Genomic DNA, 13,497 nt, shown 5'->3' with positions numbered 1-13,497 from the left:
AAAAGATGATTTTATTTAAAAAACATTTTATTTTTAGTTATTTATTTTTGTTGTTTCAATTAAAAATAAAACTTTTAACTTTTATATGTTTATATTTAAACATCTATTCTAGATTAATTTTTATTCTAAAATTTGCTAGAATGTTCTAATGGATATTGATGTTAATTTACATTGATTTTATTCATGACTTTTCTAATTTTTAAAGAAATTTAATAGTGTATTCATATCAAATAACCAAGCAAATCAACCTCAAATAAAAATTAATTAAAATAGAGAAACATAAAGATAGAAAAAATTTAAAAAGAAAGGAAAGAATAATTAATTGATCAAAAAAAAGTTAATTAAAATTTCTTAATAACAAACAAAAAAATATTATTATCTATAAAAATATAAAATTGCAAACAAGTTTTATAGGTACTTAGAACAATCATTTGAAAGATTAAAAATTTATATAATTAGAAACACTTCTAGTCATTCTTCGATTGCCTCTATCCTACTTAACTCATAAATCCCTATTTTATTATCTAACTAATCAAAATGCTAAAAAATAATAATTTACCCTTGATAGCAGCTGGCGCATCTCTCACTTCTTTAGGTATTGGCTACTTACTAGTTAAGCAATATTTAAGCAGTAAAAAACTATCTCCCTATGTAGAAGCTTTGGATAACGTATTAAATAAAAGTAATTTAATGAAGAGAAAGAATAAAAAAGGCAAGAACGCTAATAAGAAAGCTCAATTTGATGATAACCAATTAATTCATAAAAATAGCTTTTAAAATGCTGAAGACGATGTAAAAAATACTTTGATTGAGTCAAGGAATAAAAAAAATTAAAGAATTCTTGAAAACGAAAATTTCTTTGAAGAGCTAAATGAAGAAGAAGAGTTAAAGAAATCTCTTGATGATTTTGAGCAAGTCATTAATTCAAAAATTAAAATTAGCTCTGCTCACTTCGATGCTCTGGGAAGAAGTAAAGATATAAGAAGACGCAAAGAAAGCGCTAAGAATGAATTTTCAGAAATGATTTCTGAAGAACTCTAATGCTCTGCTGGAGTTAGCAATTCAGTGTGCCTAGCAAGAGTTGATAATGAAGCCTACATTTGTCTAACATGTGATAAAATAAATGAAAAAAAAAAGAACAATAATTTGAATCAAAACAATTTATCCACTGAAGATGATGATGGTGAAGATATTGATTATTTTTAAGATAAAGATGAATGTGATGAAATGGATGAAGATTCAGATAGATATATAAATTAATAGCTTGATATATTGGGTGTACAAAAAGGAATATCTCAAGTTTAAATTAAAAAAGATCCTAAGAAAAAGAAATAGAGAAAAAATACATATCCAAGTTTAAATTAGTGCTAATTTTATTGTTGGAAGTGCATTTAAGAGCACCATTAAAATCATATAGTATGCTAGATTTCTTCTTAATCTTGTTATATCAATACTAATCCAAATTTGAAATAGAGTGTAAGCTTATTAAGATCAGACTAAAATAGTGCTTAAATTTATTCACCTAAGTTAAATGCAGAATAGTAAATTTATCTTTCTGTAATTAGGGAACAGATGGAGATGTAATAGTTAAACAGTTAAGCTATTGGATTGTATTGCTGTTCTATTGAGTAAATTTTAGTCACTGAAGAAAGCATTCCTCTTTAAATTGAAAACCATCTTTCATAAGAACTCAATTTAATTTTCGACTCACTTTTTGACAGAGTTAAACAAACTTAAACAGATGAATTCAATAATCTCCTTCATATTATACTCAAAAGAATCGATGATATCATGCTTGATAACAATATTCTAATTTACATAATGGGAAGAATTTTAATTAAAAAGAATATCATAGACCGCATTCTACGTTGCGATAGTCTTGAATCTCATAACTAAAAAAAATTCAGTGAGATTCTTATGAAGATGGCTAAAATTGATATTTCTCTCCGCTCAGAAATTGCAGTTATTTTGCTTTAAGATTTTAAGTATGTTTTTGTATCACATATTCTCAGCTCTGCTTTACTTTTTATGCTCAAATCATCTCAAGTTCGCCTATATGCAACTCAAAAGTTAAATAAAACTTCCTAATTTTGTGCAGGTTTGTTAAATATGAAAAGTATATTTGAAAAATTTAAAGATTCTTATAAATACCGCAACAAGCTTATGCGTTGCTTATACATTACGCGTGCTCTCTGTGAAGATAAAATCTTTGTGGTTGAAGGAATATTAAACAAATCCACCAAATAATTCTCTGAACTTTTATGCGATGTAGCACGTTATCTGGAGAAAAAGTCAATCATCCACCGTAAAGATTTAATGAAAAACATAATCCACACAAATATTGCAGAAGAAATATTTTATTTAAAAAACCTTGACTTTTCCTTCCGTCAACTTTTTAGTGATGTTATCTAAAATGCTCACTTCGCTCCTGAAAAATACCGTTAATAGCTTTGGTAAAAGCTAAGCTTTTACTTAAAGCAAAACATAGAAAACTTTGCTTATGATGTAAATTAAATCGAATCAAACAATTAAGAAGTAAATTCTCACAAAGATAACTATTCAAAAGATTATATTTATCTTAATATAACATCCTTAAATATGATGACAATTATGAAAAGAGACATTAGATGCAATAGAATTTGTTTAAACTTTGAAGATTTCTCTTAAGAGTCAAAGATCATTACAAAAAAATACATTTTTGCTGAGTAAGAAGGCTACTAAATTCTATTACTTCACCATTACGGTAGTGTTGTTAATAATCCTTAAAATAGATGCTTGTTTGAGCATGTTAAAAATATTTACGGATTTCCTGAGTTAGGTGATTTTGATTTGATAACATACCTTTAATAATCTATTAGTGATAGTAAATTTATCAACGAAATATTCACTAAAAGTAATTTTCCATGCTATGATCTTTATTAAAATTTAAGAATACTCTTCACTGATTTCCCTAATTAGTTAGGCTAGCTTTTAATTAACTTATTTTAGATCAATCATTAATAAATGCCTTTAAGTGTTTTGATTGAAGAACTTTTAAGATATATTCATATCGATAATTTGTCTAGCCTTAATTTAGACGTTTTCTGTGAAAAGGTAATAGATAAATAAATACTGAATCAATATGAAAGCAAATACCGTAATTAACCTATATACAAACTAAAAGAACTTTATTACAGTGAATTCTTCCCTTTGATATTTAGCAAATACCCTGAGGATTACGAAAAATTAGTGAAACAATAATAATTGACATTTAAATTAAAACAATTCGACAACCATTTAACTAAGCAAATTGGTAATTAAATACTCTCTGGTAGTTCTGATTCTTCTGAAGAATAAATTCTTAATGGACCTAAAATATTAAATGCTAATTTCTTCAGCTCAAAATCCAACAACAATGATATATTTGGCAGCGATTATGATTTTATTTTACTTAAAGACAGACTTATTACTTTCCATTCTTCAGTTATGGATAAAATTATACCAACAACAAAGGCCTTTTTCATGATAGATAGAGAAGATCCTATATTGTGCACTATCATATAAATTTATATTAGAATCATATTATTTTAAACCGAAGCTGCACCTAATTAATTCATGAAATCAACTCCTGTTCCCTCATAAAAATCTCCTTTAAACATTTCAAACTTAATACCTGAAAATGTACTTTAAAAAATGAAAAATTTCAAATCACTAAATAAATACTTATTAGATGATGTTGAGTATTTAAAATCTCATTTTCAAAACCAACCAACTATGAAATTGAAAAGATACTCTTCATCTAACCAATGATAATTTTCAAAATATATTTTCTAATTTATAATAAAATGTTTTCAATTTAAAAAAGTTTAATCTTCAGATTAAACAAAAAATCTTAAAACTCTAATTAAAATAATATATAAAATCATATATATGAACTTATAATAAAAATATAAAATAAATATATAGATTATAATTTAATGTTAATAAATTATTAGCACGTACTTATTTATATTCAATTCTATATAATAATAAACAAATTTCATTTTATCTAAAATAATTTTCATTTTTATTAAAATTAAACACTTTTACTCCTATGTAAATCAACATTTTAATTAAAAAATTTTATATTAATTTAGCTTTTTCTAATATTTTACTTAAAAATATATAAATTATTTATTTATTTACTGCAAGATCAATAAAATAATATAAAGTAAATAACTAACTATCTAATAGAAGTTTTATCTTATTTAAAATAATAAATTTTGGTATAATTTTTTAGTTAGCAAAACCCTAGAGCATTATTTAAAATTTAAACAAAGTTATCTATTATAAAATTGAAGAAATTAATTTTTTTAGTATTATCTTTTAAAATTTTATTTTAGATTAAATTAAAAATTAATTGTTTATAAAATATTCTTACCAGATTAATTAATTAATCAAATTGAAATTTTATTAATTAATATTGACAGTAAGTAAATTATATTTTATTATTAAAGTGATAAATAATTTTTTATTGAATATTTTATAATTTGCAATAATTTATTATTATAAAGCAAAAACAAACAGTGATGTTATTACATTAATAAACACTTTAGTAACTTATTTCAATTAATCTTAAAAGGCTTGAATATTTTAAGCTACTTTGCAAAATCTGAGTTATCTAATTATTTAAGTTATTCGTTTATGTGTTCTTATTTTAGTCTTTATTTGAATATTGCATTGTAATTTGTTTTATAGGCTTTAAGATCACTACCAGCCTTATCGATTCTGATAGGCTTAGATAAATTCCAATCTTCCTTCCATTCATACTTAGTTCTTTTTATTTTTTATAAAAATAATTTAAAATAAATATGTTAAATATTTCATTACTTCATTTCAGTTTTAGGAACTTCTTGAGCTATGCATCTCGAATGGAGAGAACGTAAACAGGCTAGAACAAGCTCTTAAAATTCTAATTCATCATTTAATTCAATCCAATTGTCAATAAATAATTTTGCTAAATCACTCAAAGGCTTTGCAAATGGTAACTAATAAATTAATGAATTAATATTTATATAAAGTATGCTAAATTATTAATAATTTTGTTAAAATTTATATTCTGTTATTGAACGCAAGCAATAATTTAATTGCTTAATATATCTAAAGGTTATTGTTATTTTTTTAATAAAGTAATTAATTACATCAGAACATTTTTTATATTTAAAGACATTTTAGGTTGGTTTTAAATCCTTTTACAAATAACCAAATTCTTGACCATAGCTACTTGTTATTTGACTTTTTCTATACATTTCTTCTGCCTTTTGGAAGCTGATTTAAATTTAAATTATAAAAAATTGAATTATATGTACGGGAATGTTATTCAAATGTTTCAAATCTAAAATATGTAAATTTGAAATTTTGAATATTCATGTAATTTTATACTCGAATTCTTATTGGGCATGAAGCTGTTATAGTTGAACACTTGGAGGTTTTGCTCTATTTTATTTTTTATAAGATATTAATAAATATATATGAAATAAAAATTAACTTTACCTAAATTTTTTACTTCCTTTATGCTTATAAATAGCACCTAAAAGTTGTAATCCTCTTGCCTCTTTTTCATTTGCAGTATGAATCCAATCACTGTAATATTTTATATATTCAGGCTTTATAATTTAGTTTAATATCTGCTAAGGTGTTAATGAAGTAGTGCTTGTTATTGTTGATTGCATTCTTAATATTAATAATTTATAATGTATTTCTTCTATTATCTTTTAGTTTATTAAAAATTATAAAATAAATGCAGATTCATAAGTTTTATAACTATTTTTTATTAAGTTAAAGCCAATTAATAAAAGAGTTGCAATTTCATTGGCACAATAAACACAAAATTCCATCTATTTAATCCAAATAACAAGAGTATTAATAAAATAAATCCTATCTCTTAGCCATTATTAAAATAAGTAGTGGCTCTTAACTCATTTTCTTAAAAATGATTTATTAAAAAAATAAAAAATTTATAAAGCTAATTCAGTAAATACGTAAATTAAAAATACATTCCCTTTGAATGTTATCCTTAGCATTTATAAATATGTATGTAATTCATTTTTATGATTTTAACTTTTATTAAAATAATATTTTTTTAATTTATTAATGTATATGTTCACTTTATAACAATATAACAAAAAATATTCTATTTTATTTTTACCTTTATAAATCTTCACATATGTTTTATATATTAACTAAAATAATCTATCTAAGATAAATAAATTTTACAAAATATAAACAAATAAAATAAATATTTTGTTTGTTAATAAAATATTTATTATTTATAAAATTAAAATTTGTAAATATAAAATAAAAAATAAGATATAAATAAATTAATTAATTGATTAATTAGTATTATAATTTTAGTTTATTTTATAATTATTTAAAATGTTGTTAGCTAGTTTTAATTATTTTTTTTAGATCGTACATTCATTTCTAATCTTATTCTTCATTTTTATTTTATTGTTGAATTTTATAAATTTTATTACAACCAGAGAATACTTCTTTTAAGTCTTCTTAGGTAATTTTACCATCTTAATCTATGTCTAAGATATCTTTTAAAATATTCATTTCTTTTGTGTCAATTTAACCATAACCTAAATATTTCATCATTATGTTTAATTTTCCTTTATTTAATTCCCCATTTTAATCTAAAAAAAGCTTTAAAGCTTCAGTAAGAGGGTCTTTTTGTATTTAGTTTACTCTTAGCAGCTCAAATAATTCTTTGCTATTTACTTCTTTTCTAGGTGGAAACATAAATTAAATTTCTTCTTGAGGGAAATCTGGGTTTATTATGTTCATTCTTTGTTTCACTTCATTTATACCTATTGATGCACAAGGACTTTCTTTATAAGTTTCTTTTCTTTTAGTATCTTTTTTTGCTGATTTTATTGTGTTTATGGCTGTATTAATTTGATCATATTCAACTTATAACTTATTTTAATCCTACGGATTAGTTTGGAAAAATTCTACTCCTATTAAATAAATTTTATAATAAATAACCTTGACTCATTTATTTAAATAAAGATATTTACCTAAATTAGTTTCGCCTAAGATATCTTATAAATAAGCAAATCTTTCTTCTTTAGTTTTTGTTCCTTAATCTAATTAATTTTGCAAAGCTTCTATGATATTTCTCTACTATTAAACTATATTATCTTTTTTTTGCTATTCAAATGTGCTTAAAATTTGTTATTTTTAAGAGTCAGCTAAGTTTGTAGACTGCTTCTTTGAGCTATTCATTGAAGAAGTGCTAGATTTTCTCATTTTTTTTGATTTATCTTTTTTCAGTGCTACTTTAAAATAAGTGAATCAAATTAATTTAAAAAATTATAATTAATCTCTACAAATTTCTTAATTTTTGCGCAATTAATTTTGAAGTTGCAAATTATTTTAATTAAATTTTTCAGTTAAAATATTTAATAAAAATAATTGATTATTGTAAAGATATTTTTATTTAAAACTCAATTATCCTACAATAAGAATTTTCTTATTAGTTTATTATTAAATTATTTTTTAAACTATTTTTTAAAAAATGTAAAACATATGAATCATTTATAGAATGATAAAAATGAAACAATATATTTTGCTTGATTTCATATATAGAAAGATAAAAATGAAACAATATATTTTGCTTGATTTCATATATAGATAAAAATAAAAGTAAGTTATTCATACAATAAATAAATAAATGAGTTGATTTAAATTTCTATCTTGTAAGACGTTTTGTAAAAAAGATAATTTATTTAGTTGTTATACTAATAATTAAAATAGTAAGCAATCACAAAGATATACTATTCAAGTGTATTCAATTTATTTCACAAATTTATTTGAAGTTTAAAATCAATTTTATAACTCATTGAAAATATCAATCATAATTAATTAATAAATTCATATAAAAATCCAATAAGATAGTTAAGTTTAATTGATTAAAAGAAAGAAATTCATAAAATATAAAGAGTAGAAAATAATATATTTAATCGTTAAATAATAGCTTAAATTAGGAAATGGCTGATAAGAACATAGTCAATGATGCTGTTAATCAACAAACTGTGATACAACCGAATGAATAGCCTGATGTTTAAAATTAGCAAACATTCACCACAAAGAAAAAGGATAATAAAGATAAGGGTTATCCACCAGATTATAGAAGGAGAAGAATCAATAAAATGAAATAGATAGAAAAGTTTTTGATAGAAGAAGAGATATATTAGCATGTTGATACAAGTTTTTAGGCAGATGTTAAATATTTAGATGAACTTGATTACCACTTGGGTGATTTTGTTTTTAAATTAAGAAACCCAGATCATCCTAATTTTGAATATAACAAAGAATCCTAGTTACAAATATAAAAATTAATTGATAACTCTTTATAGAAAAAAAAACCTTCTTAAATGAAGTTCAGTCAATTATCAAAAATGGCTGATTTAATTCTGCATGCAGACACTCCATTTGAAACAGTTAGGTCAGAAAACCACTTAATTAATTTAGCTTTATTTAGAGTATTCAAAAGAATTTATGACTATGTCAAACTTCGTGATGATCCAAATCAAGAAGAATATAATTTACTTAAAGAGAAATATTAAGAATAAAATGAAAAATAATTTATGATTAAGTACACTCTTGATAATCTTGGTGTTTTCGAAACAATACCCAAGCCTCCAAAAGATAGAAAAAAAAATAGGCAATATAAAAAAGCGAATATGATAGTAGACGATGAAGGTAATAAATTAACTATTTTTTTGTATATTTATCTACCCAAAGTTATTAATAAATAGAATTTAAAATTTATATTAATTATTTGCGGCTAAGTAAAGTATTTAAAATAATATTTAAATCTATTTATTTAGTTTTTTAATATTTTATTTTATTTCGGAATGATACAAATTAGCTTTAAAAATTTGAAATTCAAAAAAAAAAAGTTTTAAGCAAGAAACAAATCTAAAAATAAAAAAATAATATTTAATAAGAATTTTATCATGCTTTATAATTTTATTAAATAATAATACTTAGGTTATGCAAACACTTTGAAAAACGATATAAAAATACCTATTGCCAATATGGCTGGAGAGGGTAAAGTTGATTAGAGAGTCCCTTATTTAAGAAAAGATTAAAGTGGAAAGTGGGTTAGAACTGATAATCCTGTTTCTGATTTTACTACACTTTTCAGGAATTATTTGATTTATAAATTAGCAGTTTAGGGTGGATTTAAATTGAGATAGTTTATTTCTTAAAGTGGAGAGTTTTTTTATATTGTTCTTTATACATCTTTCGAAAATTTAAAAGCCCAAGCCTCAATTATGAGTTTGAATAAAACATTTTCTTTAACTCAGACAGATATTTTCTCTTTAGAGCCAGTTGACTCTAGAATGAGACCTCTTCGTTTGAATCATCAATTAAGACTCCTTACTCCCCAAGTTAAAGACGGAGATCCTGCAAAGCTATAACTAGTTAGGGAAGAAAGAGAGTAAAGAGAAAAATTGAAAGATGATTTAGTAAAAGGAAGATACAAGAAGGAGTTAGAAAAGCAAATGTTAAAATATAAAGGCCATAGATTTATTTCAGATGAAGACTATTCAAAATTAATTGATATTAGTGTTAAAACAATAGTACTTTCTGAAATTCAAATAGATAAATACATTGACATTAAAATGGAAAAAAATAAATTAAACGTTTTTTATGAAGATGATAGAAAAATTTTATTGTAAAAATAAAAAGTTTTAGGAGAAACCATTACAAATGAAAGAATTAAAATTAAAAAATAAATTGTTAAGGATATTGAAAATATTCCTCTACTTTAACACTCTGCATTCGCTCGTAAATATATTAATAATAAGGGACCAAGCATAAGCAAATTCAGCAAATAATTCTTTGAAACAAAGCTAAAAATTCTAGAACTTCTCTTTCATATTGATTTTAAATTGCTTTAATTTGAGTGTGGCTCTTCTTAACTTCAAACAAAAGAAGAAATTCAAGGTAAATTTTGAATAAAAAATAACATTTTAAATTACTATGACAGATTGCTTTTAATGTAATCAATAAATAGAAATTAAATTTTACAGCAGTTTTTTCATAACTATTTTTAAAATATAAAAAACCATCTAATTTCTGAATATTTAAATTCAAGTTACTTTCTTTTATTTTTAAAATTAAAATTTTCTCTCTAAACTTACAAATGAAGTTATGCTTCAAAACAAAGCTATTTTGGTTTATAAACATTTTATAGTTAGATCTAAATCGTATATATATTATTTATTTTAGTGGAAAGATGTAGATTGATAGATACTATTTTTCTTAGATAAAATAATTTTATTTTATTTTTTAATGCTATAAAAATGTTAAAAATTAATAAAACATCTAAAATAGCAATTTATTTATCATGATTTTAATTTGATAGAAGTTTGAATTAAAAAATAATTTTATAATAGAAAATAATGAAGAATCATACAATACTTACTTAGGATATCTAAGCTATCTTGAGAAACTTAATGAACTCATTTAAAAAGTAAGAGAAAAGTATAGAGACAAAGAGGAGTATGAAATCGATTCATACACACTTAAATAGATTTTAGATACAAAGAGACCTATTGAATTAAAGTCGTTGTTAGGTAGAAATAAGAAAAAACAAAAAACATATGTTGTGAAGAAGATTAAGACTACTCCAAATGAATAAGCACTAGAAATACATGTAAAAAATAAAATAAAATTATTATTTTTAAGATTATTAATGAAATAAATTAGATTCCTGCAGCTAATTGGAAAAAGTACATTTATGGAAATATGCAGCAAGAGATTTATGAAGCATTTACTTTAGCTCTTAGAAGAGCTCAGAAAGGCCCAAATGGTAGGAATATTAAGACTATTTGGGATTATTAAGGATAATCAGTTTAGCAAATATTTTCTGATTATATTTACGTACCAAGCTCTAAAAGAATTCGCAATAAAATTCTTCTAGAAAATTGCTGGCAAAGATAGCCAATAAACTTAAATGAAAAAATGGAAATATTCAACAAGATGGAAAGAATAAAGATTACTACTTCTTTATTAGTTAGTATTAAATTAATTTTAATATATATTTTATTTCTATCAGTCTTCCTTGAATTCTAAACTTTTATTATAATAAAAAAGGCTTGCTTGATTTTTCAAAGCTCAAAACTCAAGAAGACCTCATTTACGATTACTTCCCATTGCATGATAAATACTTGCTTTTTGGGTAACGTGAACACTCTGATATTTTTAGGAGGATTATATAAGAAAAGATAAAATAAGATTACCCAAACGAAGAGGATTATAAATTTTAGATAATTAATTCTGATAAACATTATGAGTTATAAATAAAAAATTACTAAATGATTACAGATTTATGCTTATTACCAAATTGGAATCCTTTGTTGATATATAATGTTCCTGAATAAGAAATTTGTGAATATTTTGGAGAAAGAATTGCTCTTTATTTTACTTTCCAAAGCTTTTATTTCAAAGCTCAGTTTTCTGTTGCTTTATTAAGTACTCCAATTTTCATCGTTTATGAGTATTTTGGTCAAACAGATAAAGGATTAGGTGCTCAAATAGCTGGTTTGATCCATATATTTATTGTTGTTATATGGTCAAATGTATTTTATGGACAATGGACTTATAGAGAAGCAGAATTTTCTTTAAAGTACAACCAATCTCAAAGTGGTGAAGATGAAGAAGATATAAGGTTTTAACTTATTTCTAATAAATCTAAAATATTTTTGATCACTAAATAATTATTTATTTAATTAATTAATTAACAGACCTGGTTTTAGAGGCGAATACGAACGTTCAATTACATCAAACAAGTTGAATGATTACAGTTATGACAGAAGATTAACTGAAAAATCTGAAAGAAACTATTGGATTTTAATATTTTTTATACTAATAGTAAACATAGTTATTATTTACGCTCTTATATACTTGTAATCTTACTTTGACGATCACAACACAATAGACTCTGGAAAAACTTTTATGGGATTGAACATATTTATTCCTACAATAATTCTTGAGTTCATCTTCTGGGTTGAAGAATTCCTCTTTAAGAAATTTGCCTTATTCACCTGCAGAGAAGCTAATTTCAAAACAACAAAGGAATTTGAATAAAGCTATTCAACCAAATTGTTTACTTTTATATTCTTTAACCACTTAGTCCCTCCTACTTTGATTTCGTTTATCATAGATCAAAACATAGGTTGTGTGTAGGATGATTGCTCTTATCATCTCTCTGTTTATATTAGATCATATTAGTACATCATAGTATTTAAAAGTATAGTTGAAATAATTTATCCTTTACTTAGAAGCTCTCTTAATAATGTCACTCAGTTAGTTAAATAGCTAGTTAACAAAGATGTAGATCAAAAGTAGTAATATCTCTTCGATCATGTTAATATAGAAATCGAGAACCAATCAGGATTAAGTAAAATAAATAAATAACTTAAAAATTGCTTTTAAAATAATTATATTTTTAAATAGTGGACAGTGTGATAGATGAAATAGATCAGCCAACAAGAGATTATATTGAAATGTTTACCTATTATTGCTTTAATGTTACTTATGGATTTGGTTTTCCTCTTGTTTTTGCTATAACTTTTGGAATCACATTTATTAAAATGATTGTCACTAGAAGACTTTTTACAAGAAGAATCAAGAGACCTAATCCATAAAATGCTTCTACAATAGGTATTTTCAGGCAATTTATGAATTTAGGTTCTTCGTTATCTATTCTTACATACACTGGTATATTCTGCTTCACAAGAAGCCAAAAGCCTGACTGGGGTCCTTTCACTCAACTTAATGCATTTATGTTTATTTCATTTTTCTTCTTTGTCGTGAAATTCTTTATTGATAGATATTACTCTGAACTCGATTCCAAGACTATGGATATTTTAAAAAGACAGGCATTTATCAGAGACAATTACAACCTTAAAAATAATCTATCTGGACCATCTACAAAGGTAGTAGAGTCTAATCCTTTCTTTAAAGTATATGGTACATATCTAGAAGATAAAACAGAGCAATTAAAGAAAAATAATTGAAATATATTCAAGATAGATTTTTTTATATATATTTATTATTTGATTTATTTTAAATTTATATTATTACTTACTTAGATTTTTTTGTATTTTTATAATATTTGTTTTAAATTTTGCTAAATTATACAATTTATTAATGTAATTTTTTATTATAAAATTAAAACCATTTTTTAAGATTCTTTTTATCCAAAAAAGTTTTTTGAGTTTTTTTCTTATAAAAAAAATGTTTATGGATTAAAAGTATTCTTTCAAAATTTAATAGCTGTATATATATTTAATTGTTTTTTTTAAAAACTAGCTAAATTTAAATTTAAAAAAATAAATAAAAATTATTTTATGAAGGCTGAAATTATTATTCTAAAAGTCAATCTCTCTAAAAAACTTGAAAAAATTAAATTTTACATATTTCTTAAGAATATTTGAATTGTTTTATAATGAAAAT

At 23.1% G+C, this 13,497-nt stretch overlaps 4 protein-coding genes across 4 annotated transcripts; 2 read left to right on the top strand and 2 right to left on the bottom strand. All coding sequences in view use genetic code 6, as the record gives it.

Moving 5' to 3' along the window:
• Positions 1-537: 537 nt before the first annotated feature.
• TTHERM_00525140 (transmembrane protein, putative) lies at positions 538-3,757 on the top strand (the record flags this gene model as incomplete). Its single annotated transcript, XM_001028024.2, has 2 exons — positions 538-3,660; positions 3,710-3,757. 2 exons carry the CDS (start codon positions 538-540, stop codon positions 3,755-3,757), a joined length of 3,171 nt encoding a protein of 1,056 aa, XP_001028024.2.
• Positions 3,758-4,583: 826 nt separating this feature from the next.
• On the bottom strand, positions 4,584-5,690 carry TTHERM_00525130 (hypothetical protein; the record flags this gene model as incomplete). The annotated part of the gene is made up of 5 exons (XM_001028023.3): positions 4,584-4,794; positions 4,849-5,006; positions 5,160-5,286; positions 5,401-5,454; positions 5,512-5,690. The coding sequence occupies 5 exons, from the start codon at positions 5,688-5,690 to the stop codon at positions 4,584-4,586; spliced, it is 729 nt and encodes a 242-aa protein (XP_001028023.2).
• A 745-nt stretch (positions 5,691-6,435) lies between these two features.
• On the bottom strand, positions 6,436-7,272 carry TTHERM_00525120 (hypothetical protein; the record flags this gene model as incomplete). Its single annotated transcript, XM_001028022.1, has 2 exons — positions 6,436-6,980; positions 7,041-7,272. The coding sequence occupies 2 exons, from the start codon at positions 7,270-7,272 to the stop codon at positions 6,436-6,438; spliced, it is 777 nt and encodes a 258-aa protein (XP_001028022.1).
• Positions 7,273-8,012: 740 nt separating this feature from the next.
• Positions 8,013-13,058, top strand: TTHERM_00525110 (calcium-activated chloride channel protein; the record flags this gene model as incomplete). Its single annotated transcript, XM_001028021.2, has 7 exons — positions 8,013-8,727; positions 9,019-9,981; positions 10,434-10,693; positions 10,747-11,056; positions 11,134-11,707; positions 11,784-12,439; positions 12,496-13,058. 7 exons carry the CDS (start codon positions 8,013-8,015, stop codon positions 13,056-13,058), a joined length of 4,041 nt encoding a protein of 1,346 aa, XP_001028021.2.
• Positions 13,059-13,497: the final 439 nt, after the last annotated feature.

Source organism: Tetrahymena thermophila (genome assembly GCF_000189635.1).
Source record: "Tetrahymena thermophila SB210 genomic scaffold scf_8253811, whole genome shotgun sequence".
Taxonomy (NCBI): domain Eukaryota; phylum Ciliophora; class Oligohymenophorea; order Hymenostomatida; family Tetrahymenidae; genus Tetrahymena; species Tetrahymena thermophila.
Note: the sequence above shows the minus strand (reverse complement) of the source record. Positions and strands in the feature narration are given on the sequence as shown.